Source organism: Felis catus, chromosome B2 (genome assembly GCF_018350175.1).
Source record: "Felis catus isolate Fca126 chromosome B2, F.catus_Fca126_mat1.0, whole genome shotgun sequence".
Classification (NCBI taxonomy): Eukaryota; Metazoa; Chordata; class Mammalia; order Carnivora; family Felidae; genus Felis; species Felis catus.
The window spans coordinates 138,922,575-138,941,684 of record NC_058372.1 but is presented as its reverse complement, the minus strand read 5'-3'; the positions used below and the strand labels follow the sequence as shown (position 1 = coordinate 138,941,684).

General features: G+C 39.0%; 1 protein-coding gene across 1 annotated transcript in view; it reads right to left on the bottom strand.

The window, feature by feature from the left end:
• The window catches only part of SCAF8 (SR-related CTD associated factor 8), a 91,410-nt gene extending 73,988 nt beyond the window's left edge, over positions 1-17,422 (bottom strand). The window contains 4 exon segments of the mRNA XM_023254520.2: positions 10,665-10,694; positions 10,696-10,728; positions 16,900-16,983; positions 17,327-17,422. Of these exon segments, the coding sequence (XP_023110288.2) occupies positions 10,665-10,694; positions 10,696-10,728; positions 16,900-16,983; positions 17,327-17,407 (228 nt within the window). The 5' untranslated portion in view covers positions 17,408-17,422.
• Positions 17,423-19,110: the final 1,688 nt, after the last annotated feature.

Below are 19,110 nucleotides of genomic sequence, written 5' to 3'. Positions count from 1 at the left end.
TTGAGGGATATTATAAATGTAACATGGTAATTCCAAATGAAAAATTCCAAATATTGAAAGATCTCATTCACTGCACACTATCCACCTACTGCTCTCTTAAGAAATGACCACTGTTAAAAGACTGGTAGATTGCCTTCCAGAATTTTCTATACGCACCTATGTACATACACAAATACTGTAAGTGTGTATATATGTATCTGTGTAAAATAAATACTTTATACGTTCTAGTGCAAAATTATACTCCTAATAACTTTAAAATAGATTTTCTTAGGGTCGTCTCAGTGGCTCAATCAGTTAAGCATCCAACTTCAGCTCAGGTCATGATCTCACAGTTCGTGAGACGGAGCCCTGCATGGGCCTCTGCAGTGACAGTGTGGAGCCTGGAGCCTGCTTCCAATTCTGTGTCTCCCTTTCTCTCTGCCCCTCCCTTGCTCACACACACACACTCTCTCCCTCTCTCTCTCTGTCTGAAATAATCACTTAAAAAAAATTTTAAAAACATAGTATTAGAACTTGTATTTATTTAATGTTTATTTTTGAGAGAGAGCAAGCTAGGGAGGGGCAGAGAGAGAATCCCAAGCAGGCTCTGTGCGGTCAGCATGGAGCCCAACACAGGGCTCAATCCCTCGACCATGGGATCATGACCTGAGCCAAAAACAAGAGTCGGACGCTTAACCGAGCGAGCTAACCAGGTGTCCCTAGAACTTGTATTAACTTCGCAAATACTGAAAAAATAATTTTACTATTTTACTTAAACGAGCTTTTCTAAACATTCTAAAACAAGCCAATATTTTAAATATTTAAACAAATTCTTAGAGGTGGTCAAGGAAGGCATCATTATCTTTATTTTTGAAATAACTAAACTGAAGCCAAGAAAAATTAATTAGAAAACGTGTTCATCAGGGTTAATATTAAAGAAATCCTAAAGGTTATCTTGTGTAACCCCATTTTATAAATGATACAACAACTATCTCTTCCCTTGTCAACTAAAATCACATCCTACTGTGACAGTAACCACATTGACCCTGCAGCCTTGCTTTAAAATACCTGAACCAGAAGCCTTGTAAGAACAGCAGTCCCAGAAAATCTAAAGGTAGTTACAAAGTAGCCACCACTATTAAAATGTGAACATTAGGAAGATGCTCAGGATAAAGGCTTACAGAGTAATTGTACTCCTTTCCCACAAAGAAGGTGTAAGATATGTGAGCTTTGACCCAATGGCTTTTTCACTTTTCTGGAGAGGGTTGAATTGCTAGAAAACTGCTGGCTAGAGGGGTGTTACTGTGTGGTACTTCTTTGCCAAGGTATGCATATTTTCCTATGGCACCTTATCTTATGGGCAGGAGAGCAGCAGTATAACATAATAGTTCATTCCTTATCCTGACCCAGGGGCAGCATGAAATGATAATAATCAACTAAGAATACCCTATTTCCACTCCTCCTCTACATCCAACACACACACACACATTCAGTACTACCAAAATCCCACTAAACAAATACACACTGAAAAAATAAGAATGCTAAAATGAGTCACAAGAGCAGAAATTCTAATTTGGTTGCTGACTATGTGTCTTTGATACCAAGTAAGTTTCATCGTCTCTCGGTCTTGATTATTCATCCATAAAATGAGTTTGTTAAGTGATACACATCTTTGTTTGTTTGTTAAGTGATATACATCTTTCAGGTCTAAAATCTGTAATTTCTGGAAATCAAGTTTAAGCACGGAAGTAAACAAGAAACCCAATCATAGAACCACACACTTCAGTTATGCCGATAGCTACAAATGTGTCACATGACTGTAATGGTCTCTGACTATCCTAAAGTCAAAGGAAACAGAAATGATTCCCCATGGGAGAAACCAAAATCCATAAATATAAACAAACATACACATATATAAAAGTAACTCTTTAAATTTTCCCTGAGATCCAAACAATCCAACTTTCTTTAATTTCAGTTCCCTATGTCTTTTGTGAAACATTGAAATAAAATGATATGAATTTTATATCCTTTAATTTTAGAAGTACTAGTAATAATGAAATGGCCAAAAAAAAAAAAAAAAAAAACATGAGAAAGAATAATTCATTTTTAAATCCTCTTCAAAACAGATCCCCACAAACCATATTAACTGAAATTTCTCAGATAAATAACGGGTTCTACTTCTAATGATATAGTCTTTACCTTTACAATTTCACATTCACAATTGGTTATTATAGACATAGTTAAATAAGGTAAAGAATTATGTGGCTAACAGGAGCTAATAAAATGCTGAATGATATGAGTAAGCTTAATGTTAAGAAGTTCTAATAAAAACCTTAAAGAAAATTAAATCAATCTTACTCACAGATCTCTCCATATACAACTTATATTTTAATTGCACAGAAGAACAGCAATTGCATTATAAGCAGAGTTTAAAATCAAGCATCTCCTATGCATACAGAGTTGCTTTTAAATGTCCTCATATTCACAAATACAATATAACAGAATGGATCAAAGTCTTATCTTAAAAAAAATACATTAAAAAACTGAAGAACATAAAGCTTCCACAAGATTTTGCCTTAAGCCTGCTTCTCTTTTCTGTATCATCTCCCCAGAAAACTCTCAAAATTACTACTGTAGTCAGCAAAATAGTAAAAGTAACTTTTGGTGGTTGAGATATGGGTAGTATTTCAGTCCTTCCATAGTAAAGATCTTTCTTTTATTCCAGGTTATTAAAAACGATCTCCCTTCAACCCAACCCACCAAATTATCTTTCTCAAGTTTTTAGCTCCTCCTGATCTGCCCCTCTTAGTGATTGATACCATACCCCTTTATTTACTTTGTCACTTAGCTAAAGCCCTGGCACCACCCTTGTCCTCATATCTAGCTCCTTATTATTATGAAATTTCTCTTGCATTCATCCCTTTTTCTTCTCCCTATTATCACTCTAGTTGAGCCCCTCATCTTCTCTATACTAATTTAGCCTCCCTTCTAATCTCATCCCTCCATTGTCCTGCCCTGTTTCAAAGATACTACTCATTTTTCTGAAACACAATTTCAAAACCCTTCAGAATCTCCAATCCTCTTTGATTAAAAATGAGGTCTTACATACAGTGTACAAAGGCCCTTCCTCAGAACATCCCTGGCCCATTTTCCATCATCTACCCAACCCCATCCCCTACCTAAAGCTTCTATTTTCTTGAAAATCATCTTTTATCCTTTGCATCACATAACATCTCCTCTCTCATTCTGTATACATCATGACATACACGATAAAGAGCTTACACACAGTTTACACATGCTGTACCACTATTTTCTGTAACATAATATTCATTACACTACCTACTACTCTTTGTAGTATTCAATTCCCGTTCCCACCCCTATTGGAATATGAATTGAGAAACAGAACACAGGTATCTAAGTTAAGGCTGATAACCACTCTGCAGAATACAACGCCTGATAGCCGGCACATATGCATAAAAAATAAAGCTCAAACAACCAGCAACTACTTCTTGCAGCATTCTTTCCAACCACTAGTTCCTATTACATGAAAACCTTCATCAGCTATAATTACATTGTAGCAACTGGAAAATTCTAAGTAAAATAGAATGAAAAAATGGTCTAACGATCTTGAAGGACTTGTAAATAAAGAAGTTCTCACAGAATTATCTCAAATCATTAATTACTACAGCTCTAAGGGGCCTAAGGCATCTTAATCCTTTGATTATGCAATGAATTAAAAAAACTGGGAAATTCTGTACAAGGATGTGGTATCTCTGGCCAACTCCTTTAAAATGTCAATACCCTTCAGCTAAGTTGGTTACAACCCTTGTTCTTACAATTGCCACAGAAGCAGAGACAGGCCTTTAAAAAAGGTTTTGAGTTCTCCTGACAGAAATAGAAACAAGAATTTGGAAAATTTTGCTCAATAAGAGTAATTACCATAATATTTTTCTTGGTGTAAAAAATTCAAGGTGTTAATAATCCTTACAAAAGCAGTTACTCATACCTCAATAAAGTTTTTAAAAAGGGCACTTACTGGTTAATTAAATGCTTGTAGAAAAACTACTCAAAGATAAAAGTCCTTTTACAACAAACTTACAACATTGTAAAAACTCATTGTGATGAGTTTTATTCAGTATTTACCCAGGGACTAGATAGGTAACCTGCACATAGCTCTGGAGCTTTTATTAGATAAATAAATACACTATCAGGACATGTTCTCCCTATTTCAAGAAAACTACATTTAGCAACTTCAGACAGTATTTTAAAACAATTTTTTTTAATGTTTATTTTTTTTAAGAGACAGAGAGACAGAGTGTGAGTGGGGAAGGGGCAGAGAGAGAGAGGAAGATACAGAATCCAAAGCAGGCTCCCTCCAGGCTCTGAGCTGTCAGCACAGAGCCTGATGCCGGGCTCGAACCCACCAGCTGTGAGAACATAACCTGAGTCAAAGTCGGACACTTAACCAACTGAGCCACCTGCACGCCCCAGACAGTATTTTAAGAATCATTCCATTATCATTCATTCGTTAAAGCCTTAAAGACTAATGTATCTGAATCATATTTTTTAAAGATTCTATAACAGGGGCGCCTGGGCGGCTCAGTAGATTGAGCATCCGATTTCAGCTCAGGTCATGATCTCACGTTCATGGGTTGGAGCCCCAAGTTGGGCTCTGCCCTGACAGCTCAGGGCCTGGAGCCAGCTTCTCCCCCGCCCCCGTCTCTCTGCCCCTCCCCCGCACACATTCTCTATCTCTCTCTCTCTCTCTCTCTCTCTCTCTCAAAAATAAACATTAAAAAAAATTTTTTTTTAAATTAAGATTCTACAACACACATATATTTATCACTAAATTAAGTCTGGGTTCTTTGTCCCAATTAATGAGGCTTAGCTTGTCATCTTCTAGTGAGTTAGTATAGCTATAACCTGAAAGCATCAGGACTAAGAATCATTTTCAAATAAAAAATCACACTTCACACACACACAAAAGTAGTATTAGTAGATGGGAAGCAATGAGCCAAGCTTTTCAAAGTGCCCCTTTTGCTGCATTTTTAATCCAGTTTTCAAGAAAATGCTCACTCTGCAATTAATATGAAAATAATTTTTTTATTTTTGTAAGTATTTCTTTTTAAGTTTATTTACTTTGGGGGAGAAAGACAGAGACAGCATGAGCAGGGGAGGGGCGGGGAGAGAGGGAGAGAGAAAATCCAACAGGCTCTGTACTGGCAGCCAAGAGCTCAAACTCACCAACCATGAGATCATGACCTAAGCTGAAACCAAGAGTCAGACACTTAATTGACTATGCCACCCCAGGCACCCCTGAAAACAATTTTTAATAGATAAATGTCACTAAATGAAAAAAACAAAAAACATGAATTTTATAAAACCGTGAAAACATCAACACACAAAACTGAATGTAAACTAGACGAGGGCAGGTTTTTTTTTTTTTTTTTTTTTTGGCGGGGGGTAGGGTTGTGTTTTGTTGTGGAGTCTGTTTTGTACACTATTAAATCTCTAGAGCCTAGAATAGCATTTGCACTTGGTGTAAGTGCTCAAAAATTTTAAATAAATTATTTTCAGTAAGGCAGCTTTTTAAGTTGTTTGTTCCTATTGCTGATGTCCAAATAAGCCTATTATAAAGCCACAAGGAATATATCTTCCTGCTCAATTACAATTATTATAAGTAGCATACTATTAATCAAGTGCTCAGGTTTCAAAGTTTCCAGTAGGAGCCAGCAAGGTTATGGCCTATGGCCTATTTTTGTAGGCCCTCAAGCCAAGAACATTTTCATATTTTAAAAGAATTGTGAAAGACCAATAAGAATATGTGAAAGAGGGGCACCTGATGGCTCAGTCGGTAAATGTCCAACTTCGGCTTGGATCATGATTTCACAGTTCATGGGTTGGAGCCCCATATCAGGCTCTGTGCTGACAGCTCAGAGCTAGGAACCTGCTTCGGATTCTGTGTCTCCTCTCTCTGCCCCTCCCCTGCTTCCCCCTCCCCCCCCCTCATAAATAAATATCAAAAAAAAAATTGTTTTAAAGAATATGTAAAAGACGGGCACCTGGGTGGCTCAATCAGTTAAGCGTCTGATTGGATTTCGACTCAGGTCATGGTCTCATGGGTTTATGAGTTCAGCCCCCATGTTAGGCTTTGCACTGACAGCATGCAGCCTGCTTGGGGATTCTCTTCCTTTCCCTCTCTCTCTACCCCTCCCCCACACTCACTCTCTCTCAAAATAAGTTAAAAAAAAAAAAAGTCTGTGAAAGAGACCTTAAGTGGCTAACAAAACCTAAAAATATTTACTATTTGGTCCTCTAGAGAAAGAGTTTACTGGTCCTTGTGGATGGAGATTCCATTCACAAAAGAATGAAAGTTTTTTGAATACACACTTCTTTCACCTATGAATCTACAATATTAGAAACACATCTTTCACCTAAAACCTTCTCTACATCTAAACTTCTGAATTCTGGCTTTTTGATTTGAAAAATGTTAAGAAACATTTTTAAACCACAACATAAATGGTTACGAATGCTCAAGCTAATAAAAAGGGAAGAATAAAGTTAATTTATGTTTAATGTCTTCCACACTAAAGGAATAAAATACCAAAAATGGACAAAGGAAGAAAAAAAAACAAAATGGAATACAAAAAAAACCCAATCTAATTATACTTCAAATGAATAGCAGAACCACATTAAGGGGAAAAAATTAACCAAGCCATGTTTAAACATAGCATTTTGACTACATACCCTGAGGTTAAAAAAAAAAAAAAGAGAGAGAACTATAAACAAATATTAAATGCTAATTAATACATTTGTTTTCAGAGACATATGGTTTAGCAATTCTGAAACTACTTTCTGTGTGTTTTAGGTTTGATCAAATATGTAAATACACTGTGGGTAACAGAAACTAGTTTTCTTGCTGTCAGAGAAAGTAATTACAGAATTGGAAAGGCGAAAAACTAGAATGAACCCTACAGTTGTTGGACTGGAACTGGAGGTTATCAGGGTGAATCCATGGCTTTTTAGATAAGCAGACAGTTAAAAACCAAAAATTCATGTGTATATATGTTTATGTACATACGTATACATGTATACATACATACATATATGCAGTATTGTTATATATTATATATTATATATATATGTATAAAATGTATATAATTTCTAGATCAATCCACTAATAAATATCCATGAGAAGAAACTAGAATTCCTTGGAGGAATGGCTGATTCCAAGGCTGGGGTGGGAATATCTTATTATGTAAGAAAGAGAATTCTCAAAACATAACGACCACACATCAAAAGGACACAAAAGACAGCTTGAAATAGCTCTGACTGGTCAAAATTGAGACACTCTCCATCAAAAAACTCCAATGGTTAAAAAAAAAAAAAAATCCACGAGTTCATACTGATATGCATACATATACATAAACACATTAAGTGGGAAGAAGGAAAAGCTCTTACAGAATGCTAATAATAAAGAAATGATAGACTTAGAAAATCACCTTTTGGCATTAGTACTGATTCAAGGCAAGAATTAAACAGATGCTTAAACAAATGGGTTAAAGTTTGATAAGCAACAAGGTATGTGCTTAGTTTCAAAATACCTCCCCATAAGATACTTGTTACAAAGGGATAAATAGTATCTTCACAACAGAGAAACCTTGGGGCGGGGGGGGGGGGGGGGGGGGGGGGGGGGGGGGGGAGCTAACATTCCTATTAATGGGATAAATAGACACCATGTGCTTTCTGAAAACACAATATCATTTCTGCAGAATGCAAAAAATGTGTAAGCTTAACCTAATCATTAAGCAACAGAAGAAAACTCAAACTGAGAAAATTCTAAAAATAACTGGCCTATTATCATTAAATACAATCAAAGGTCATAAAAGACAAAGTTATAACCAACTGTTTCAGGGTAAAGGATACTGAAGAGACAAGATGAATGAATTCAAGGTGTGGAGTAGCATTTACTCTTTCCGTTATTAAGGACATTACTGATATAATTAATAAAATCTGATCAAGATCTGCAAACAACTGCATTATATCAAGGTTAATTTCCTGATGTTGATTCCTATACTATAGCTATGTAAAAAAATGTCACTGCTTGTAGAAAACAGCCACTTAAAAGTAAAATGAATTGCATTTCCTATCAAAATGCCAGAAAAAGTTTGTGTGTTTTCATGTGCACGTGAAGAGGGAGTGAACAAAAAAGCAAAAATGGTTCATTAACATAATTAGGTAGAGAAATCAAGATGAAGTATACATAAAATCCTTCATTCTTGTAACTTTTCTGTAAATCTGAAGTTGTCAAAATAAAGTTCAAAAGCAGGAAAAGGCTAATTTACACTTGGACATTATGACAGTAAAAAGGAATTGTGAAAAACTGAGTGACAGTTCTTTACACAAGGGTAAGAAAATATCTCAAGCAAAGGCTGAGACCTGGGTCTGTCTCTTCCAGTTTCAGCTCTAATACTTACAAAGTCACATTTTGTTGGTAAAACCACAATGGTGGCCTCGGTTTTCTAGTTGGTAAAAGGAGAGTATAACCTACCCTTTTCTCAAAAGCTTATCCTAAACTTCCACTGAAACTTGATGGTTGGGGTCAAGAGGGTCAGAGCACAACACTATATACTGTAAAGTGGCTCACTTTTAACAATGGTAAACAAAAAGTATTTAAAAAAGACCTAAGCCACACATCTTTCATCACAGCAAACAGCTGTTGCAGAAAGTAGGTATCTGCTATATATTTTGGTTTGTAAAAATTTTCACTTACTCAACATTCTTTTTACCCATATACTTCAAATATTTCAATAAATTCAAACACCCCAATCTATTTATTTTTTTTACCATAAAACTTTACAGTGTAAAAATCTTACTAAATTTTAAAAAGCCATGAACTAGGATTTGGTCCACTTATTTTTTTAAGTAAAACATAACTGACATAGAACACTATTAGTTTCAGATGTACCAGTAAACCTTTTAGGTACTGTGACCCAGTATAAAAAGATCTTTATATCATTTCCCAAATTCTATATACCAAGACATAAGATACACAATCCAAAGTGTTTCATCTTTCACTGACAAGCTACTCAAATTAGCCCTAAGGAATCCAATCAAATTCAAAGAATAAGCGTTTATAAGAAAGAGGACCCGATTTTTTCATGTACTTAAGCAAAAGTTTGCTTTAAGAATAAAAATACTTATTAACTTATTCTCCAAATTCACAAAGGTTTCGTCACCACTTAAGACAAGTTTTTAATCATTTGCATGTGGAGACAAATACTTCAGTGACAAAGGGAAACATTCCTACAGCTGTTATGCAATAGTTACGATCTCCAAATAAAAACTGATTTCTATAGATACATGATACAAAATTTGGTATAAGGTAAAACTTAATGTAGCTCATCTTGTTTTCCCACTATTGAAACATAAGACCATATTCTTGTTGAAATAAGTCTACTTGCTCGTCTCTATTTTGAGTAACAGATGAGCATTCTAGACTCTTTAAGGCAAAATGCTGAGAGGAGCAAGCAGAAGTGAGAAGGGCTGCGGCCAGCCGGTCCCCAAAGCGCAGGGCCCCGGCGTCGGGCCTGCCCGCTCAGCCTCACCAGCTCTGCACCACCTCACTCAGGCACATAAAGCTGATTGAGGCGGGGAAGGATTACAAGAACATCAGCTCCAAAAAGGGTATGCTTCCTGCTTGTCTTGTTTACCACTGTGTCCCAGCAGATAGAAAAGTGCCTGTTGGTACATGGGTAAGCACTTTATTGGCTAAACGAAAGAATAAAATCCTAGGTCTTTCAAATCAACCTACATAAATTATATTAAGTTGTGGAATTATTTTAAAAACAAATTTGGCACACATTAACTTCATAGCCATAACTGTGTTTAAGACACGTTAACAAATATTCTCTATTCTCCATTCTGACCAATGTGGTAAGGTCAAAGTTACCGAGACACTTCCTGACCTATAGTAGACAACAGAATGCATTTACATATCCTTCCCTGAGTTTAAAATATGGTGTGTAAGAAATTCTTGTAAACCAGATTAGAAGACCAAATGCATAAAATTAAAAACCAAAGCACAAATGCATCGTTTATCATCAAACTTGAGATAGAATTAACTTACATAAGAAATTACAGGCTACAGAAAAATTTCTTTTCAGCATTTATTTCTCATATCAGTAGCTCTACCAAAATCTGCTCCTTCATAATTAGAAAACTAAAAATTTGATGTAGTCTTTTTGTTTCTCCAACCCTGCAGTATATCTGTCAATGATCTATCATCTTATAGTTTGAAGAACTTCCTCAAAATATAAGATGTATTTTATTTCCAACCATCAAATTAACAGGTTTGCAATTTATTCACATTAAATAGGTAATGTTATATTCCTTTTGCATTACAGTAAAGTTATGTGGAGCAGAATGTAAGTAAATGCAGCAAGAGTATATATGATTTATGCTCACTATTAAGCACAATAACTTTTTTTTCCACTTAACCTATTTTTTGTGAAGAAATTTAGCTATTCCCTAGATGTTCTCTTTAAGACTACTAATATATTCGAAGTGACAAAATTTATTCCACTTCCCAAGTATGGCCCATATAATCAAGACATCATTTCACTTCCAATTTAAACCTAGTATTTTCCAAAGGGCCTGCCTTATGTGCGTTATAATCATCTTACTATGCTTCTTGTGTCCATGCTGCTGGAAAAAGCAGTCTGTACAAGCAGGAGTAGAGGCACAATCCTGAGAGAGAGGAGTAGAGAAAGATGTTGAGAAAACAAAACCAGATAAAATGAGCTCATTCGAGTTCAGGAGCTCAGCCAGTGTTCAAGGTCAAGGTTGATTACATTTTCTCATACAATTTTGAGTTAGAAGTTGTCCAATAACAGCAAAACTGGCCCTAGAAAGAGATATCTGAAATTCCATGTGCGACTAGTAATATCATCACTAATTCTAAGCCAACTATACTTCTAAAAAAAGAAGCAAGTGATCATAAAATATGACTATTTAGGAATCTGGGGAATACAGATGTCCCCTAAATGTCAACCAAAGTTACTATAACAAACTCAGTGCTAGCCTAAATAAAATGAGAGAGCTATTTCAATCTTGCCAAAAAAATGCTTACATTTAATCTTGAACAATTAAGACTATAACACTCCCAAGCATGTTCTCAAAAACCATTATTATCAATCTCCATTATCCTTGTTTTCTAAATTTTTAAAATAATATAAGGAAAAACCCACAACTTTTATCATACATTGCTTTAAACTGAAAAACAGTAAAGCAAAAAAAGGTTTGGAAATAGCATAATCAAAAAATGAAGTTTAATCTAACTAGAACCTTCAAATGGAATAGTCCCCTCCCAATGATCTCTCCTTAGTAAACTGAACATTACAAACAGATCGGAGTTTCAATTAAAAAATTTCTACCCCCACATTAATTTTATATTTAATCAAAGAATCTTCTAACAGGAAACCTAAATATCTCAAATCAATCATTTTCTTTACATAGGAGAAAACCAAATGTCCAGAAATGTTAACTACCTTGATCCAGGTCATTCAGTACACAGTATACCACTCATTCATTCATTCATTCATTCATTCAAGAAGTATTTATTTGACACACACTATGTATTAAGGTACTGTGCTATGTACTGAGGATATGAAGCAATGAAAATATATGGTCACTGTCCTCATGAAACTTACTGTCTGGTAGGAAAAACTATTATTATATTACTTATAGTAATCACTAAGAGTGAAAGTACAGTTTTTTAAGAGCATGTAATGGGAATTAAATCAGTGATTCTCAACCAAGGTCTATTTTGTTCCCCAAGGGACATTTGATAATGTGTAGACATTTCTGGTTGTCACAATAGTGGCACCTTGTGGGTAGAGGCCAGGATCACTGCCAAACTTCATATAACGCACAGAACAGCTCCTCACAACAAATAATTATCCAGCCCAAAACATCAATAGTACTGAGGGTGAAAAACCCTAATCTAAACCACTGGAGCAGGGAGGCGTTAGTGAAGGGTTCCTCCCTTTGTAACACTAAGTATGCCTACCTTTAAGAGAGTTTCCCAGCGTGGAAACAAAAAAGATGGCTTGATTGATACAATTAACCAAAGTACTCACTAGAAAGTTAAAACAGGAAAGGAAATAGGAGACAGATTCCCTGGTAGGTGAAAATGAAACAAAAATGCAATGTCTTCTGGTTGCCTCACATAAAATTCCTCTCCTGAACCACAGACAAATGAAAAATACACAAATAAAAACAAAATTCACACGTTATTTATTACTCCCTCTACCTTTTCCACTGTTCACCATCCCATGTCTACTACTAGATACTGGTGGGAAGATTACAAAATGTCCTATAGTTGGACAAATGAACACTATGGAAACAAAACTGGAAATGAAGTAAAACAGAGATGGGACTTCACTTCCGATGAGAAAGACAAGACACAGAAGAGGAAAATGTCCTAGGTGTTAACCTGACTCTGAAAAGTCTACATCTGCTAATCTTGACTAACTGAAGGATCCTAAGGACAAAACACACCAAGAATTCAGGCATCCTAAAGATGATAAAAGGTACTAGAACCATTTCAGAATTTATGAACCAAGGCAAATCCAAAATTTAAATTGTGGTAATTTACTGGACACATCTCAAATCTACATATCTGGTTCTTTATTATCCCACTCAGCCTTCTCTGAGCAGCAAGAGAAATGGATCATGATAGAAAAAACAACTATAGTAATTCAACAAGCTATACAAAGAATCTAGGGGGAAAAACTGATCACTAACTGGTATTTGATTATGTTAAAGTATTAATGTTAACTTCTTGAAGTATAATAAGTCCTTAAAAATTTAAAGAATCCAACACACAAGTAAAATTCATTTCCTCTAGTTACTTTGTCTAAGTATAGCCAGTGCATAACAGATTCTTATATTTTCCATGTATTACTTTAAGAGTTCCTTGATCATGGGGGCACCTGGGTGGCTCAGTCCTTTAAGCGTCCGACTTCAGCTCAGGTCATGATCTCACAGCTGGTGGGTTCGAGCCCTGCATCAGGCTCTGTGCTGACAGCTCAGAGCCTGGAGCCTGCTTTGGATTCTGTGTCTCCCTCTCGCTCTCTGCCCCTTCCCCACTCACACTCTGTCTCTCCGTTTCTTAAAAAAATAAACATTAAAATAAATTTAAAAAATTAATTAAAAAAAGAGTTCTTTATCATGAAAGTGCCCTCTCCGATTAAGTTATGATTTTCTGAGGAAAGAGTTATGCATTGCTAGTCTTTTCCATCTTTTCAAAAACAAAGTAATAACCCTACCACAATGACCACCATTCAGTGGCATTCTTAGGGACAGCTCACATAAAACTGCTGCATTCCAGTAATCGGCTGTGGTCCTAAAATAGTTAATAGAATTTAAGCAGACCAATGAGTCCCCTTTCACTGAAGTGAGAACTCTAAACCACCATAACAAGGGTATGACACCATCTCGGAGCAGCTACAACTACAATACTTGTAATGATAATAATTCTCTCAGTTAACTGCCCAGGTCAAGCACTGACTCTTAGGGAATCTTATATTCCAATGTGGACAAACTTTCTTTCATCATTTCAGAACTGACATTACTGCTCCTGGGATTAACTCATCACAATGATGACGCTTATCTGTAAATTACGGCTTTCCCACAAAACTAGCACAGTGGGCACTTAAATATCAGTTCTTAGACCTCAATCTCATTGAACTCAAGATAACTAAGGAATTTACCACATATAGGACCTTCTGACAGTGATTTTGAACACAGGGAAGGAGAGGGCACAGACTCCCTTTGAGAGATTATGGTGGGTAGGGGTGGGGGCAGCAGCACCTGTTGACCATGATTCAGAAACACAATGCATAAGGCATGAATTTTCAGACTGAAACTCACCCACGGTTTGTAAATTAAAAATCTATATTCTTAACTTGGGTTGCCTGGCTGGCTCAATCGATAGAGCATGTGACTCTAGATCTCAGGGTTGTGATTTCAAGCCCCACGTTGGATGTAGAAATTACTTAAAAATAAAATCTTTAAAAAAAAAATCAATATTCTTAACTTTCAAATCTCTGGTACTGTATGTCCCTATTTTCAAGCCAATGCTGGAAGGGGGTCAATATTAAAAAACCTGAGAACTGGGGTGCCTGGGTGGCTCAGTCAGTTGAGGGTCCAACTGTTGGTTTCAGCTCAGGCCGTATCTCACAGTTTGTGAAATTGAGCTCCTCACGTTGGGCTCTGTGCCGACGGCATGGAGCCTGCTTGGGGTTCTCTCTCCCTCTCTCTCTGCTCCTCTCCAGCTCTCCCACACGTGCTCTCTCTCTCTCTCTCAAAATAAACTAACTTAAAAAAATAATAATAACCTGAGAATTAGCAAGCCATAAAACCTAAGCATTTCATATTTTAAATCAGGCTTTAAAAGCCAAATTCACTATAAGTAAACATTCTAAAATATCCTTTTCTCCTAATACTATAACTCAAGATTCTTTTTTTATTTTTACTCTTTACGATACATGATTTAATGGAAAATATTCATTACTGAACTATTTCCCATGACTATATGCTTACTTGTAACAAAATTACTACAACAGCAAGCATTACATTCACAGAAACTATATTCAAAATCAGAAAAAAAGATTATGTATTTTGTGTTTAAAACAAAAAGTATATTCCTCTGAATCTTTTTTGACAGTACTTCCCTCCCCCAACACTCTACCACTCCATATTGCTATTTTTAAGCTAACTCCACATTCAAACATGGTGAAGTTTGCAGATTAGTAAATAAAAGTTGAAAGATTTTCTAACTTCTTTCAAATCCATAGGGAGAAAGGGGAGCGCGCTACACACACTAAAATGGAACTACTACTGCCAATTTCAAATTCCTGTAAAGATTAGATGAGAAAACAGGTTAAATATACAGCTAGCCATGTAAATATCAGGCCCCCTATCCTTAATGGCAATACTCAATTGAAAAACTGATACACCATTTCTATTCCACTGTGCTCTATTGTGACAACCATAGTGTAGTTAACACCTTTTCTCTAACTATCACATGAGGGATCCTATTCAAAATTTTGTGGGGGGGGGGGGGTGCTGGGAGTGAGGGAAGATATATATTAGGAAACCCCTAGACAAACAGAAGAAACACCCATCAAAAAGGGGTGGGGTAGGAGCACCTGGTTGGCTCACTCAGAAAGGCATGTGACTCTTGATCTCCGAGCTGGGAGTTCTAGCCCCACGTTGGATGCAGAGATTACTAAAAAATAAACTTAAAGAAAAAAAAAAAAAGTGTGGGTGGGGGGTAAGTCAAATCACTGCACTGGAAAGAAGAGAAAGGCTTTTTTTAAAAATATATAATTCTTAAAACTTTAACATTCCATAGTGCTGTAACACAGTATGTAGCAAATAAAAAGGCTACATAGAGCTGTTTTCTTTCCCGCACAGCTGAGAAACTATTAGCAATAAATTGAAACATACAGTACCAATATTTTTTCTTTTAGATTTTAAGCACTACGTAGTATTGCTGAAAGAACCAAATTTTGTAGTTATTAGCTGTAAATTCATAAATAAAATGGAAAAAAGATTCCCAAGTCTACCGCTCTGTTTATTAAATGGTTAAAAAAGAGAAAGAAAATCCAATACCAAAAAAGAAAATCCTTTATAAAAAAAGGTTTGTTTTCATCTGTGTCATTGCTGTGTACTGTAATATGGAGAGCCCAACTCACACGAATGTTACCTAACTTTTATTTAGCCTCTTTGCTAAGCTTCCCAAATGCCAATTCTTAAAAAAAAAGAAAAGAAATAAAAGAAAAAAAAATGTAAGACAGTTTTAAAAAAAGCATTATCCTCTTCATATTATCAACAGTAACATGTCTGGTATTTTAAAAGGTGAATATTTAAGATTTTGTTAATGACACTATTGAATAGAGTACCAGCACTTCCGCATCAGAAGTTCATAAAATTCATGTGACTTTAGTTAGCATCACATTAAAATTCTTTCCAAGACAGATAAGGATAATTCTGGCTATGTAGATAGGTGCTCGTTATGTTTAATGTTTGCATTAAGATCTATTTACGTCGGGGTTTTAAAAAAAATACCGTACTTTATTAAAACCTGTCTCCTTTCAGACTAGTGAATTCAATTAAATAGTGAAAACTGGACACCTGCTTTAAAATCTAGTGTTAGATTTGACATTATGAATGAGCCCGTGGGAAACGCTTCCCCAACATCTTCCCTCTCCTGAAGCACAGACCTCTGCCTACCATTTGTGTCTTTATGCCCTAATGATGAGAGGAGGGACAAGTAACAACCCTGCGTCCCCATCAACCATTCTCTTAGCGTAAGTCCCTAGCTGGCAGGTTACCTAGCCAACAGTATCTCAAATATAAACAGTACGTACAACGTGACCATAGATCATCACCCCTGTTAGGTTCCCTTCCTGTACTACCCTCATCGGTGCCTGCCTCATTAAGGACCCCGGGGAAGTCTGGGCAGTGATGTCCGGCGTGCAGTTAAAATCCCGCAAGCCCACGAAAGAGGTGGGCGGGCCAGGCCTCGGCGGAACTGACCCCGAGAGACCAGCCAGGAGCCTCCGGGGGAGGGCCCAACGGGGCCTTCCCTCCAACCCCTAAGCCACTCAATAGGGCGCTGGAGACACCGGAACCTCCCTCCGCCCCGGGGCGGCCCTCCCCCAGCCCTCCCCTCGGACTCGGGGGAGGGGCGCGGGGCAGAGAAACACCCCTCCCCCTCCTCCCCGACACAGCTAGGCCGCCACTCGCCCCACCCTGGGAAATCCTGCAGGCCCGCACCCACCCGGCTCACGCGGGCCTCGTCCCGGTGGGAGGTATGGGTAGGAGGGCAAGCTAGACTGCAATACCAACCTCGCTATTGAAGGTTTTCACAGCCTCCATGTTGTCGGTGCGGAGGCCCCGAGCCCGGCGGCGGAAGAGGCGGCGGCCACTGCACTGGGTGGGAAGAGCGAGACGCGGGCGGCGGCGCCGCCGCGAGGAGGGGCGCCGGCGGGAGGCCCGGCCGCTGCGACCCTGGGGCCGAAGCGGAAGGGCAAGCACTGGCAGGGAAAGACTCCCTCAGGGGCAGCGAGGCTCCGGCATGGCCGCTAGGGCGGGCGGAGCGCCGGTCTGGGGAACACAGGCGCTGCCGGGGCGGGTCGGCAGCGGGCGGGGGAGGGGCTGGGCCGCGGCGCCTTCTCTTCTCAGCCCCGCTCGGTCTCGGTCCTCCGCCCTCTAGCCCCGTCCCCTACACTCCCCACCCCCTCCTTCTTCTTCCTTCGTCAGACTCCTGTTTCACCTCCCCGCCGCTCGGGCCGCAGGAACCAGCAGCGCACAGCGAAGACGGAGGAGGAAGCGCTGGCAGCAGCGGCTGCGGCATCCAATATGGCGGACGCGAGTCGGGCCGCGCAGCTCGGAGATCCGCGGCGCCGGCCAGCGCGCCCCCTGGTGACTGGACCGCGCGGGCCCGAGCGGCCGCGCGGAAACCAACGAGCCAGCTCGGGCCAGAGCGTCGCCGCCCGGAGGTCCCGCTCCGCTCGGCCCGGGGCGGCCAGCTCCTCGCCCCCTCCTCGCGCCTTGCAGACGCGGGAGCGAGCGCTGCGGCCGCGTGGGGCGCCGCGGCCCGCCCTTGGAGGGCCCTGCAAAGCGTTTCTCTGAGAAATGCCAAAGTGTCCCCGTAACACGACAAGTTTGGGAAATAATGTCCACGTTTCGGTTGTTTGCATGTGGATTGGCCCCTTTACGTGAGATGCTGGGTTCACGTGCCTTTGAGAACTTCACTGGACAGTGGCTTAAAGGTTAACAGCCAAGAGAAAAGTTCCTAGTCATTCATTTATTTAGTAACGATGAGTCCATGCATTTTAATAGCGTCTCGAGGAAATGTGAGAAACAAAAGCCTCGGATCCGGATGGGGGCAGGGGGACGAGGGAAGCACGCACACAGCCAGCAAGCAGCTCAGAGCAGGAAATGCACGCTGCATAAAATCCAGGGGGACTGGTGCACAGACAATGAGAGCATTTGTCTGTGCGGCGGGAAGCGGGTCCCAGATGCACGAGATTTGTATAGGTGAAAGGGAACTCATTTTTAATGGCAGATGAATTATTTTGAAGGAATTTTGCCCTTGGTTGTTTGGAGTTGACACGGTGAATACAATATTCGTGATGAAAAGGGAGATGCTGCTAGCAAAATGCCTGCTCTCACTTTGTGCAATGTAAAATAACCAATACCAAGTTAAAAGCAAAATTTATTGAAATTAAAAGTTAGGGGTGTACCACCGAACCCCAAACGCCGCAGTCCTCTTGCTGAGAGTCTTTTTTCAGCAGTCACCTCCCAAGTTCACTCAAAGGAAAGGGAGGAAAATGGCAGGATTTTATGCTGGGGGATTGTTGGTCTCAAGGTACTTTGGTAAGAGCTGAGCCCAGAGCCTATGAAACGGAGAGGCATGCCCTTCTTGATTTCCTAGGGTCTAGGTCTACTCATTAACAACTTTAACATGGGGGCTGGCTACTTAAAAGGTAAAAAGGGCAACTTTTTCATCAGTAAGAGCTTGTATTTCTACCTTCAAAACCTCAAATGTGGTCACAAAGTGCTCCATGTCCTTTGGCCTCCAATCCTCATAGGCCTAGCGCTTATGATCTCTTGGCCAACAATTGTTATAGCCTCCTAACTGGTCCCCTGCTTGTCGTCCTAAAATTCATTCTCCAAACTAGCCAGAAGGACTTTTTTTTTTTTTTTTTTTAACACAACTCAGATGAGGTCACTTCCTTGCTTAAATCCCTTTAGAATTTTCCTATTGCTCTTCAGATATTGTCATAACCTTTTACCAGGGCCTGAAGGCCCTGCCTCCCAGGGCTCATGCTACTCTGCCTTACTATCTCCACCCTGTCCACCCTGGCCTCCTTTCTGTTCCTGGGCAACACTAAGCATTTTCCTACCTAGAACACTTGTATGTGTCCCTTCCCTCTGGGATGCTGATGCCGGGATTCTTTTCATAGTTGACTCATCCTGTCCTAGAGGTGAGGTCTCTCCTAATCAGTCCATCTAAAGTAAAAGTAGTGTGCTAAATTTGCATAATTACCCTAC